This window comes from Giraffa tippelskirchi, chromosome 3, assembly GCF_054371585.1.
Source record: "Giraffa tippelskirchi isolate mGirTip1 chromosome 3, T2T-mGirTip1v1.2.pri, whole genome shotgun sequence".
NCBI lineage: Eukaryota > Metazoa > Chordata > Mammalia > Artiodactyla > Giraffidae > Giraffa > Giraffa tippelskirchi.
Genome location: NC_137277.1, coordinates 168,137,977 through 168,150,882, shown reverse-complemented (window position 1 = coordinate 168,150,882; position 12,906 = coordinate 168,137,977). Strand labels below are relative to the sequence as shown.

The 12,906-nt window shown below is 43.0% G+C and overlaps 1 protein-coding gene across 2 annotated transcripts in view; it reads left to right on the top strand.

Moving 5' to 3' along the window:
* FARSB (phenylalanyl-tRNA synthetase subunit beta) overlaps nucleotides 1–6,126 on the top strand; it is a 70,077-nt gene extending 63,951 nt beyond the window's left edge. For both annotated transcript variants that reach the window (XM_081579457.1, XM_081579456.1), the window contains one exon: nucleotides 5,800–6,126. In XM_081579457.1, the coding sequence (XP_081435583.1) occupies nucleotides 5,800–5,951 (152 nt within the window). In that variant the 3' untranslated portion in view covers nucleotides 5,952–6,126. The remainder of the gene's footprint in view (nucleotides 1–5,799) is intronic.
* Nucleotides 6,127–12,906: the final 6,780 nt, after the last annotated feature.

The window sequence follows — 12,906 nt, the reverse complement described above, 5'->3', positions numbered from 1 at the left end:
ATCCCTTGGACTGCAAGAAGAACCAGTCCATCCTAAAGGAAATCAGTCCTGAATATTCATTGGAAGGACTGATGCTGAAGTTGAAACTCCCAATACTTTGGCCACTTGATGCTAAGAACTGACTCATTGGAAAAGACCCTGATGCTGGGAAAGATTGAAAGCGGGAGGAGAAAGGGACAACAGAGGATGAGATGGTTGGATGGCATCACCGACTCGATGGACATGAGGTTGAGTAAGCTCCAGGAGTTGGTGATGGACAGGGAAGCGTGGCGTGCTGCAGTCCTTTGGGTTGCAAAGAGTCAGACATGACTGAGTGACTGAACTGAACTGATTGATAGAATGTCACTGTGAGCACCGGCTCCCTCTCTTAGCCCGTGCTGTGGGGGTAAGTGGGCCCAGCACTCCTCTCCCGTCCAGTTGCCTCCGATTTAAGGGTTAATGATGTCCACAGGTGTGTTGGGATTAGCACTGTAAAGTTGTGTAAGGGGCTTTTCTTTCTTTTGATCTTCAGAAAGGGATGAAAGATAGCCATTACACTCAAGGGATTAGGCCCCCTCTCTTTAAAGACTTCAGGTGCCATAAATATTTCACATCAGATGTAAGGTGAAGACTTCTGTATGTCTGGGGAAAGTGGGTGTTTTATATTACCAGTTGGAAATTATTTACTCTCCACTCTCAAATTGAATGGTCTTTGCAGAGAACTTTTCTTCCATTCTGGAGTATACTAAGATCTGAAAAAAACGTGTGTGTTTATACCATGGTAGTTATGGCAATTTTTCCTTCTGATGTTCCTAAACCTTTTTCTTTTTATGAGTTAATGTCTTACCTACATTGTGCCTTTTCCCCCCTGGGTGCTCCCTCATTGCATTGAGGCACTCCAAAAAAACAATTAAAAAAAACTCCTGGTTCTAAAACTTTTAGAACCACCACCCTTAAGAACGATACCTTGCTCACATAAGTGTGTGGTCAGTTTTCTTAAGCCCTATATTTTGTCTTCTTTTTTCCTTTAAATTATTTAGAAAAGGAAAGTGAGGTTGATGTGCTGGCAACATAGTTAGTCGTAGTTACTACCTTATCAAAAAGTGGAGGGAAACCAGGAAAAAGTCCTTGGGGAAAATTATGATTGAGCCCCATTCTGCTCTTGGCCTGTCACCTACTCTGTCAGTTTCACTACAGATATGGAACACTGGGTTTTCTTTTTTTTTTCTTTCATGTGATTTCCTAGGCCGGGTTATTGGACCGCGACTGGATAATTTTATATATATCTAGTTGTATTAGAATTAGGGACTTGGTAGATGGAAAGGATTGGGTTTGGGTAGGTGCTGGCCCAAGAGTCAGCCTGTTAAGTGATTTTTCCTTCCTCCCACCCCATATTATTTACATAATCATTTAAAACACTTTCTCTTAGCCCAGTGGCTTACTCTATCTATATAACTTTGCATTTTGTGTTTTGTCCCTGAATTTGGGGGCTTATGGATGGTTATTTTTATTAAAGCTCATGATGATAGCTTCTGTTACTTGCTGTGATGTGTATGATATACTGACATTCCTTCTCCAGTGTTCTTCACCCTCCTTTTAATTTTGTTCTTTTTATTATGGAAAATTTGAATGATAAAGTACCAGATTGCCGGCAGTTACAATATGTGGGTGTGAACCTCAAAGCACATACTAGTAATGTGAAGAAAGAGAAAAGTAAAACTGTACGAGTGGGTGATTTTTAGAGATGGATTAAATAAGGTACCAAATGAATTAGTTGAAAACAGTCAATGGCGGTGGGGGGTAGGGGGGTCGACAGTGGGCAGGGAGTGTAAAGATTAAGGAATTAAGAGCTTCATGCTTGATAACACCAAGGAGCTGTCAGATTAGGGGTCTCCTCAGTTACCACCTTAAGCTTCTGCTTCCGATGCTTCACACAATTACAGGAATAAACTCTGTGCGTCAAGCTTATCCAAACCTCGGGCCTATAATATTACTCCAAAAGAAAGAGGAGGGCAAAAAGAAACTGTGAAAGGTGTTTGGCAACGAGCAAGAGAGGGAGCTCACAAACTCTTTGAAGGTCAATTAGCCAGAAAATGTGCTAAAGACTGGGTGCTGTGCCGGATTACTGGCCCAAGAATTCCCCCAAGGTCCTCACAGTGGTCCTGCCGTTTCAGCACAGGGAGACAATTACAGACCTGGAGGAGATGCTCAAAAGCTTTAATTAAGGGACTTACTTACATCTCACTAAGTTCTGGAAATTAAATTCTTGTTTGTGCTTAACTGACGTTTCTTTTGTCTGGGTTTCCACATGTATTTCAACAGAGAACACTTATTTTCCCCAAATCTGTTTTTCAGTTGGAAGCCATTTTGCTGTGATGGATACCATTAAAGCCAAGGGTTTAATCAGTATAAAGAACTGGGTAGAAAACCGGGCTGAGAGGCTTTTTGGCTCGAGAGGTTTGGGGCACAGGTTGAAAATTATAGTATTTATGTACCTTGGTACAACAGTAAACCAGGAACTCTGGGCTTAAATGAGTGATTAAAAGAAGGCAGTTTGTAGAATTCGTGTTTCAGAATTCCCATTCACAAGGCAGCGTGGTTTCCCTTGAATTTAACAACTTTATGATTCTAGACAACAGTAGGCTTCTCTTTCTCCAGAAATAATTTTGTTTGCCAATGAGATAAAAGGGGCCTCCGGCTATCATCCAGGTCTGATTTTTCATAAGCTTAGACCCATGTTTAGGTTCCATTCAGATGTGATTTCTTTTACTTTTGGAAAGACTGATTCAGGTTGCCTGGGCCCTGGCTGGAGCACTGGGAGTGCACTGCTGTGCTGAGCTCCCCTCCTGCTGATGAAGGCGGCGCGCCCATCTTTGAACTCGGCCCTAATTGCTGCCTTAGCGGGAGGTGTGTTCACTTTTTTGTTGTTGTTAGTGAAGCAATTCTCTCTCTTATCTGCCCGTCTTTGAAGCTATTCACTTCTGCCTGCAAAGTTTGGTTTGAACCATAAAGATTTTTTTTGAAAAGCACTAGTAACTTGAAATTTTCTTTCAGTATGTCCAGTTCACATACAACATCAGTCAAGTGGTACAGTGTCTCTCTGTACCCCTTACAAACTTGAAAGCACTTTTGTGTGCCTCTCAACTTATATCTGAAGAAGAGAGACCTTCAGCCTTCGGCTAACTTAACAGAGGCATCAATCAAAAAATCTTAAGACTTTGTTAAACATGAAAAAGGGCAAGAAAAGTAAAAATTGTCATCACAGGTTAAAACCGTTTTCAGCACAGTGAAGTTATACAGAAACCCCACCGTTGGGTTTCGTTTTTACATGTGGATGGGCAGGGGAGGATCGACATTGGATGAGAGGGCGGAGGACCCCCAGCTGCTGCATTGGGCAGCAGCTCCTCTGCAGGGAGGCCCTCTGACCTCAGGCAGTTGAGGAGGCCAAGACTTTTGATATTGGTGTCATTGACAATGTTCCCACACTTGGATATGTTTGAAATAATGCATGATATGATTTTCAGTTCTTTTTGCCTTTCTTTGGAAAGGAGGAACATTCTCTCTGGTGATATGAATGTTTTTGTTTGATCAAGTTTTTAACCAGTTAGTGAGCTCCAGTAGAGTTTGGCGCCAACTTCTGGAGAGAGGGCCAGCTGGCATTGTCATGCTTGCTAGCTAATGAAGAACGTCACTGAATTTTGCTTAAAAAAGCTCTGATTCAAAAAGTTGTTTTATGAACTAAAAATTCAAAGTTCTTATCTCTCGGGCTTTATTTTGCTAACATTGTAGAAACAGCACATCTGGCTTAAATTATAAAATAGTTTGGTTTTATGCTTCAGTTAAAATGAATCCAATCAAATTGGAATTGGAAGACAGATAAAAAGGAAGGATTTTGGTACAGTGAGGATTCTTAAACATAGCAAGGTTATCAGGAAAGTTCTTCAAAACTTCCTCTCCGAATGGCCTTTAAAAATAGGCTTTTTTAGATACTGTAGTTTATTCAGATAGAATTCTATGTAAGGGTTGTAACTCTACAATTGTTGGTTATACTGCTCACCACCAACACTTTTAAAAACTTGTCATTTGAAGATTTATTTGGTGTGAGAGGGGGTGGTCTTGTCTTTTTTTTTTTTTGGTCACATTGTATGGCATGCGGAAGCTTAGTTCCCCAACCAGGAACTGAACCCATGTCTCCTGCATTGGGAGCACTGATTCTTAACCACTGGACTGCCAGCAAAGTGAAACTTAAGTTTGCTTGGCCTGGTTTTGTCTTTTAAGTTAGGTTTTTATTTTGACAGAATTAAAACATGTGATCTTCGTCAGATTTAACAGTGTTTGTATGTCACTAAGACCATACATCGTCAATGAGTATGCTTTCTGTATTATTTCGTTTGACCCCTCTCCCCAGGTGTGGATTAATGCACACAGCCAAACCATTATGAACTTCAAATGCAGTTCATTGAAATTCTTGAGTTTAATAGTAAAGCAGAATTACTTAGTTTGGGGAGATATGAGAAGCAGACCTTCAGCTGGGTTGCTTTGGGGTTCTTTAAGAATGATAGTTGAAAATGTTTTTCAGAAATGTAAAGAAATATTCTTCCTTCCTAAGTCTCTAGTCTCTGACTTGATGGTAACTCCCCCCCCCACACACACCAGTTCTGTGTTTCTTCATTGTCCTGACCTTGGAGCCATTAGCAGAGACTGCCGTCTACTCTTTCATAAATGATGCACTCGCTCAGAAACGGCAGGCTGGAGGCTTGTGGCCCAGCGTTGTTATAGTTCATACGCGTAGACGTTTTGGTTGAGTCAGTGGGGAGCTGCGGACCTGATCCATTTTCAAGCTGGTGGGGAGAGAAACGAGTCAGCATTTGCTTTCCCTCAGCAGAGTGTGGAGTGTTGGCGGCACGACTGCGGGGCCCTGGGTGTCTGTCTGCTCATCTTTTAGCTGTTTAAACCTCAAGAACTGTTTCTGGGTTAGTCAGCCGTATCCGTGTCATTGGCACCCGAATGAAGAGGGAACTTTCTGCCAGTCTTGAGTAAATCAGGGGTCAGGCTAGCCCTGTGTTGGGGCTGGCCTTTGCTGCGCTTTACGGTAGATGTGCTAGAACTGCTCAGAAGGTTCTCTTGCCCGCAGGAACGCGGGTCACATTCTGGTCCAAGGCCCGCACCTGCCGAGGACAGCACAGCTTGTGTTTCTCTGTGGAATGAGGTAGAAGAGAGTGCTGTCCTGAACAGGACGTGAATTCAGTGTAGACTCTGCATCCAGCAAGTGTTACTGTGAAGAAGCTGTTTCAGAACAGGTTCTTCATAGGCACAGTGGTTGGTTTTACATTTCATTTTCCCTTTGTCCTCTTTCAGGGCACTTCTGCGTCTGCACAACACCCACCAGGTCTCCTCCCAGATCCGCTCCTTCAGTCTCCTCCTCTTCATCCTGTCTGGACCGCTGCGATAAAAAACACAGGGTCCCTATTTTCATGTTTGCCCCTAACCTTTTCCTTATAAGGTTGTCTTGAAGAAAATGCTTTTTAAGACCAGAAAGTGTGAGGGAGCACTCTGGTTTCACAGCCAGGAGTTTAAAGAATAGTTATTTTTTAAAGGAGACTGGCGAGCTTTCCGGAGAAGGCAATGGCAACCCACTCCAGTGTTCTTGCCTGGAAAATCCCATAGACAGAGGAGCCTGGTGAGCTGCCGTCTATGGGGTCGCACAGAGTCGGACACGACTGAAGCAACTTAGCAGCAGCAGCAGTGAGCTTTCAGTGTTAAATGTCTATTGACATTTTTGCCTGGAGAAGCACTGATTCTTCTCCCCTTGTCTTTCAGGCCCTGTGTTCTTTCCCGGGCGATGTGCGGAGATCTTTGCCCGGGGTCAGAGCATCGGGAAGCTGGGGGTCCTTCATCCCGATGTTATCACCAAGTTCGAGCTGACCATGCCCTGCTCCTGCGTGGAAATCAACATTGAGCCATTTTTGTGAAGATGAGTCTCTGCTGCAGGGTTCTCTACCCAGGGGTCCTTCTCTCCTGGGTGCCCTTCAGTCGTCCCCCCAGAAAGTCCACTGTGCTTATGCATTGATGTTGAATAAAGTAGAAAGCAGTCTCTGGCTCCGTGGGTGGTACTACCATCCTCACGTCCAGCCAGCTTGTACCACACATGTGAGGTGTCTGTGTGAAGCTACCTGGTCTGTGAAGGCCAGGGGGAGAGCCAGTCCAGAGCATCAGAGATGCTCCTCACATATCAGAGCGTCCACCGTCACCATCACTTCTGCAGTCCAGGACCCCGTTCTCTGCCCTGATGAAACGAGAGAGCTGATCAGAGCACATGTGTGAGCTTAACTTGGGATTTTCATTTTTTGACATTTGATGTGTGTTCATCATTGAGAAACAATAATATAACAGCATTTTTAGAAAACCTTTAAGAACGGGTGATGGTATAGTAGTTACAGCCTTTGAAGTCATTTAAAGTAAAAGAAAAATGCACACATATTCAAAGTATTTGAGAGTACGTAGGTATTGGCTACTGCCTATGATACTTGGAGACAGCTAGGAGAGTTTAAAGGGAGACACTGGTAACAGGGCCCTGTGAACATTAGGAGACAATAAAAAGCTTACTTTTGCCCTAGGCCCTGCATTTTATTGTAGTCAGCATTATAAATTCATGGTTTTAAATACTCAGTAGAGCTACTAGTTTCTGTTGTGTTTTATAGGGAGGTATTAGATCTCTCTTCTGAAGCTAAGCTTCTGCCAGTCTGCCTTGTCTTACTCCCTAACTTACTTTAATATTTTGATCTAGAATCTTCCAGCAGGTACCATGTATTTCAAAAGCTCAATGAAATATTCGAGAAAAGTTCTGAATTACTACTGAGATATGAAACAGAATAAAATGTAAAACTTTAAAAGTCCCCATGGAAATAGCTAACAAGAATAGATAGAAATTATGTTTATAGAGCTTTTGCTGCACCTAATACTGAGACCATATCCCTACCTTGAACCAGGGCAGCAGTGTCCAACTTAGCAAGATTTATGAACACACAGACTGTCATCAGTTCCTTCCCATTCCTGTTGTAAGCAGATCCTTACATTTCAGTAATGAAGTGAGGTACACCCACTGAAAAATAATGCTCGTCAAACGGTTTGTATCTAGGAGGAAGTCTATAAGGTTTCTTTAACTTGATAACCCAACTTTTTAAAATGGACAAGAGATTTGAACATACATTTTCCTAAAGAAGAAAAATAAGCACATGAGAAGATGCTTAACATCAGTAGTCATCAGGAAAACACAAAAAACTAGGAATTAAAATGGCTAAAATTTAAAAAAACTGACTGTAGCAAGTGTTGGTGTAACTGGAGCAACTGGAACTGTCATGTGTGGCTGGTGGGAATGTACAGTGATACAGTCACTTTGGAAAACAGTTTGGCAGTGTGTTACATCATGAAACATACATCTGCCATCTAGCCATTCTACTCCTAGGCTTACTCATGGCCATACAGAGAGTTTTATGCAGCTGTTCATAGCAGTGTTATTAAGATGATTGGATACAAACAGATGAATGGATAAATTATAGTATATTTATACTATGGAATACATCACAGCCCCCCAAAAAGGAATCAACTACTGATACACAAAACAACATGAATGAATCTCTAAGCACTACATTAAGTGAAAGAAGCCAGACGCAAGACTACATGTAATTGCATTTATATGAAGCACTAGAAAAGTCAAAGGCAGATTGCTTAGCTAGAACCTGTGGAAAGGAAATTGACTGCAAAGAGTTAAGAGTTAATTCTTTGGGGTGATTGGAATATCTCTACCTTAAATAAGGTGGTATTAGTAGTTAAGAAGTAGGTTATACCTCAGTAAAGCTGGGAGACAAAAGTTAGTGCAACATCTATATTTTGATGTGAACACCAGCCGATGTACACTTAGGGTAGAAGAGCATGAACTTGAGAATCAGCATGTCAGCTCATGATGGCATACTGCTCCACTACCATTGTGACACATTCTTTCCCAGTTTCAAGTTCACTGATTGAAATCAGAGTTTGTGAGTCAGGATAGCCATTGTTGGAAGTGGGTGGAGGCATTAATTCTGTTGGCAGCCACTGATACCTAACTGTGTATCCCAGCAGGAAAGGGGAACAGTCAACTCATCCATCATGTGGCATTCCTGCCCTCTGAAGCAGGAAGCAGTAGGAAGAAAAACAGTATTGGGTACATTAGATGAAGAACTTTCACTTATAAGTTGAGGCTCCACAGCAAGATGGTCTTACACTTGTGCCTGTGTTTCGAACTGGAGCCAGAGCAGTCTCTGGGCACTGCCTGCCAGAAAGCTTTCACTGGAGAAGACACACCTGCCTGGTAAAAACGGAGCCCTCATATTAAAAGGGAAGTTAGATATAATTGATTCTTGTTCTAGCTTACAGATAATTTCTTCAGCCTGATTTTCCTGTATTACTCTAGTTTATTGAGTATTTTCACATGTGATTTTTGTCTCAATGCGTTAATTCTTTGGTTTAACGGTTGTAGGTGGGAGTTAGAATAGGGATTCTCCCTGATTTATAGGAAGAGAACAACTAACATTCAGAGAGATTAATAATGTCCCCAGAAGTCACATGGCAATAAGTGGATTTGTGACACCTGGTATCACAGAGTGACGTGGCACCCACATCTGAGTGTTTTGTGTCCTTTACCTATTTACCCAAATGTGTTTTTTTAAACAAGTTTTGTTTTTTATATACAAAATACTAAAAAAGACAAAAAATTAAGAACTCTTCACTACTTTAAAAAACTGTACCAAGTAAGACCATCCAAGTAAGAGTAAGCTAATTTACCCTTCCTCCTGTAATCCTCTATCTAATCTTTGTTAACAATTTAGTTTATGTTGTTCCTGATATTTTCCTTAGTTTGGACAGTCAGACCCATATACATGCTCACAGTTCTGGGGTCATGCTCTGCTTACTGGTTTGCAGCAAGTTTTGGCTTCTACTTTCCATAGTGTTATCTCATGACATTTCACTTAATATGCCCCATTTTTCCAGGCCAGTACCTTCCTTTAGACCTACCTCATTCTTTTATATGATGCAAAAGTCTCTTGTGTGGATGTCCACAATCTGGTCAGCTATTCTTGTTGATGAATCTTCTGTTGTTTCCAACTCTGCAATAGTAAGCAGTGCTCCAGTCGACTTCCGTATGCCTCTCCCTAAAACAGCACTGTCTTAGGAACCATGAGAAACCAGTCCTAAAGCACACAAGACTATAAACATCCACATTTGGTATTATTTTAGGTATCTGAATACCACATTGGCAAGGCGGGACAGAGCTAGCAAACTTCAGAAACCGTGATGGGGAGAGTACCCAGAAGGACTTTGCCTCAAGAGTGGGGAGAACAACTCTAGACTAAATGTCACTCTGGTTCCACCTGAAAAAACTTAAAAACAAGACCCAGAAGAATCAAAACTATTTTCAAGGAATGAACTGCATCCTGAAACAAAGCTTAGAAATATGTATAGTCAGACAAGATACCCAGCACCCAAGAATCTCAACTTCACAGGATCTGGCATCCAATAAAAAATTATGAGGCTGGTGAAGTCGCCAATACAACCAATAAGGAGGAAAGTGAATTTTAAGAGTTAAAAATGACATAGCTGATAAAATTAATAGATAAAGATAACTCTCTTCCATATGTTTAAGAAGCCAGAGGAAAGACTGAACAGGTAGAGACATGGAAGATGGGTATTTTAAAATTAATATCAGTGAAAAAACTATGATGTCTGAGATAAAATAGAAATATCCTGATGAAAATGCTAATACCGATTGAATGGCAGCAGAATTGATTGACTGGCTTTGTAACAAATTCATATTAAGCTGTGATTTTTATTCCCCCCACAACAAAAATTCTTCCAGCCAAATATTTTTATTGGTACCTAACGGAGGAGCCTGGTAGGCTCCAGTCCATGGGGTCACTAGGAGTCGGACACGACTGAGCGACTTCACTTTCACTTTTCCCTTTCATGCACTGGAGAAGGAAATGGCAACCCACTCCAGTATTCTTGCCTGGAGAATCCCGGGGACGGCGGAGCCTGGTGGGCTGCCGTCTATGGGGTTGCACAGAGTCGGACACGACTGAAGCGACTTAGCAGCAGCAGCAGCAATTTAGGTGATAAAATGATCTGGGTTTAGTGTGCCCTATGCAGTTTCCCTTCTCACGGCATCATCCATCTAGTTCCCAGGAGACAGACACTGTGGACTGGAAGCCTAGGAGGCTCTGCTCCTATTTAGGCTCACAGATGCAGGCTGATGGCATGACAGCCATACCAACCGTCACCCTGCCCCACCCCCAACATGTTAAGCTGGCTTTGTGTGTGTTGAGGAGGCACTGACATTCTTTGAAACTCTTCAGTGGGAAAGAATCTGGCTTGTGCTCCAACCAAGGGGACCCTGATGTCATAGCAAGAGAGCAGGACCAGCAAGTGTGTTGAGTGGGTACAGGAAAGAAACGTCCCAGCTGAAACTGCGACATCCTCGCTTGTCTTGCTGGCTTTTGCACGCCATGTAGACAGGTGTGGAAAAGGAAAAGGGGGTTTGGCTTTGTATGGCTTTCCTTTGTCTCACAAGGCTCCCGTTTTAAGAACTTAACCTTCTATTCATGGTCCACATTCAGCTCTCATTCTTCAACTTGAATCCTATAAATAGTCACCTGCACTGCAGAGGTGCCCCACTTGCAGAAAAGAGTGCATGCGTGCTATATCCTAAAGAATCCATTAAGGAGCCTTACGTTTACAGAAATGAAGAGCTGCCATATGATTTTTAAGCAGCAAACTTCTTAGTGCACTTAAAATTCAAGTTTAAACAATCAAATCAGAGGCAGCTTTTAGGAAAAGATCTATCACCTAAAACGAGATATGTCTGCACCCTCATTCCACTTGGTTCTGGTTAACCTCTTACTAGAGAACCAGGGCTTTATTTGTAATCATTTATTTACACTTGGTATGTGCTAAGTCGCTTCAGTCATGTCCAACCAACTCTTTGTGACCCTATGGACTGTAGCCCACTAGGCTCCTCTGTCTATGGGATTCTCCAGGCAAGAATACTGAAGTGGGCTGCTACACCCTCCTCTAGGGCATCTTCCTAACCCTGGGATTGAACTCGTGTCTCTTACACCCTCTGCATTGTCAGACAAGTTCTTTACCACTAGTGCCACTTGGGAAGCCACTGGGTATGATTTGTAATCATGAAAGAACAATATGGCATATTTACAGGTCCCTCAAAGAGACGAGATCATGGCAAAATATTTAAAAAATAAAGTTTCATGGGACTTAGCTCAAGGAACTGAGCAAAGACAGGCGAGAGGTAGACGTGGACACCAAGGACACAGATTGAGTCCCTTGCTGCTGTCACATCTGCCGAGAGATGAACAAAAGATGTGGGAGTTAGAGGTTCAGTAACAGCAGAGGGAAAGGCACCCAAGGGTGAATATTTGAGTGAAGAGACTGAAATCACCTGTAGGTGTCACCTCCTCTGGATTATCCCATGTGGAGGCAAGGAAAAGGATTAAGGAGCTTCTTAGGCTCCCTTCCTGTTCTCGTGATCGGGTTCCGCCCCATCAAAGCCTCTTGCTCACGGTTTATCCCAGGCCTGCCATCACCGTTAACTCCCACACACGTGCACACCACCATCGGTGTGGTCTGGCTCCTCCGTGTAAGAGCTGGAGGTGTTGGGGAAGTGTCTCTCACAAGCTGTGCCCTCACCACAGAGCATCATCTTGTACCTACTTTGCATCACGTCTCCATGCAAACTCCATCTGTTCTTTAAGCCTGGCTCACATTGCCTCTCCCATGAGCCTCTGTTGAGTCGCAGAACTCAATTCCCACTGGGAGCTTATCTTTACCCTACAGCCTTAACAACTTTGGGTCTTGGTTTGTAATTTTCTGAGCCTGAGTCTTCTCTCTGGAGAGACCTCCATTTGGCAGACAAGGTCTCATCTAGCCTCACGTGCCCGTGGGAGGCAGCAAATTAGGTATTGTGAAATAACAGTGTTCAAGGTACAAACAGGATCCTAACTCAGCCTTGCAAATAAGAGTGTCAGTTCTCAGTGCCACTTCAAAAAGCAAGGGACGCTTAAGGGGTGAGCATATCATTGCAATGATGTGACTGTAAAGTGAGGTCATGTCCATTTTGTTCAGCAGACAGTGCAGTCACCTGTGGAAACCTTTTGCTTGGGCTTCCCTAGTGGTCCAGTGGTTAAGAGTCTGCCTGCCAAAACACGGGGGACAGGGGTTTGATCCCTGGTCTGGGAGGATCCCACATTCCAAGAGGCAACTAAGCACAGCCACCACAATGAGAAGTCCGCACAGAACTGGAGAGTAGCCCCCACTCTCTGCAACTAGAGAAAGCCCAAATGCAGTAACAAAGACCAGTGCAGCCATAAATAAGTTTAAAGAAAGAGAACATTTTGCTTATCTTCAATATATAGTGACATTTATCTCCGAATATGGTAAGAGGATGCTCTTCAGTATCAAGGAGCTAAAGGAGGGTAATTAGACATGCAATCATACTACTTACTTTCTTTTCATCATACCTGTGGCTGCCATGATGCACACCAACGTGCATGTGGCTGAATCACGACAGCGCTAGAGAACTGTATCTTTGTTGTTTAGTTGCTTTGCAACTCCAAGGACTGTAGCGCACCAGGCTCCTCTGTCCATGGGATTCTCCACGCAAGAATACTGGAGTGGTTGCCATTTTCTTCTCTAGGGGATTTTTCTGACCCAGGGACCGAACCCACATCTCTTGTGTTGGCCGGCAGATTCTGTACCACTGAACCACCTGGGAAGCCCCAGAGAACTGTATAGCTGCTGTTTATTTTTGTCACCTCTTTTCAACTCAGTTCCCATGAACCCTGAGGATCTAGGGGGGAAAAAAATTGCAAGGAAGCA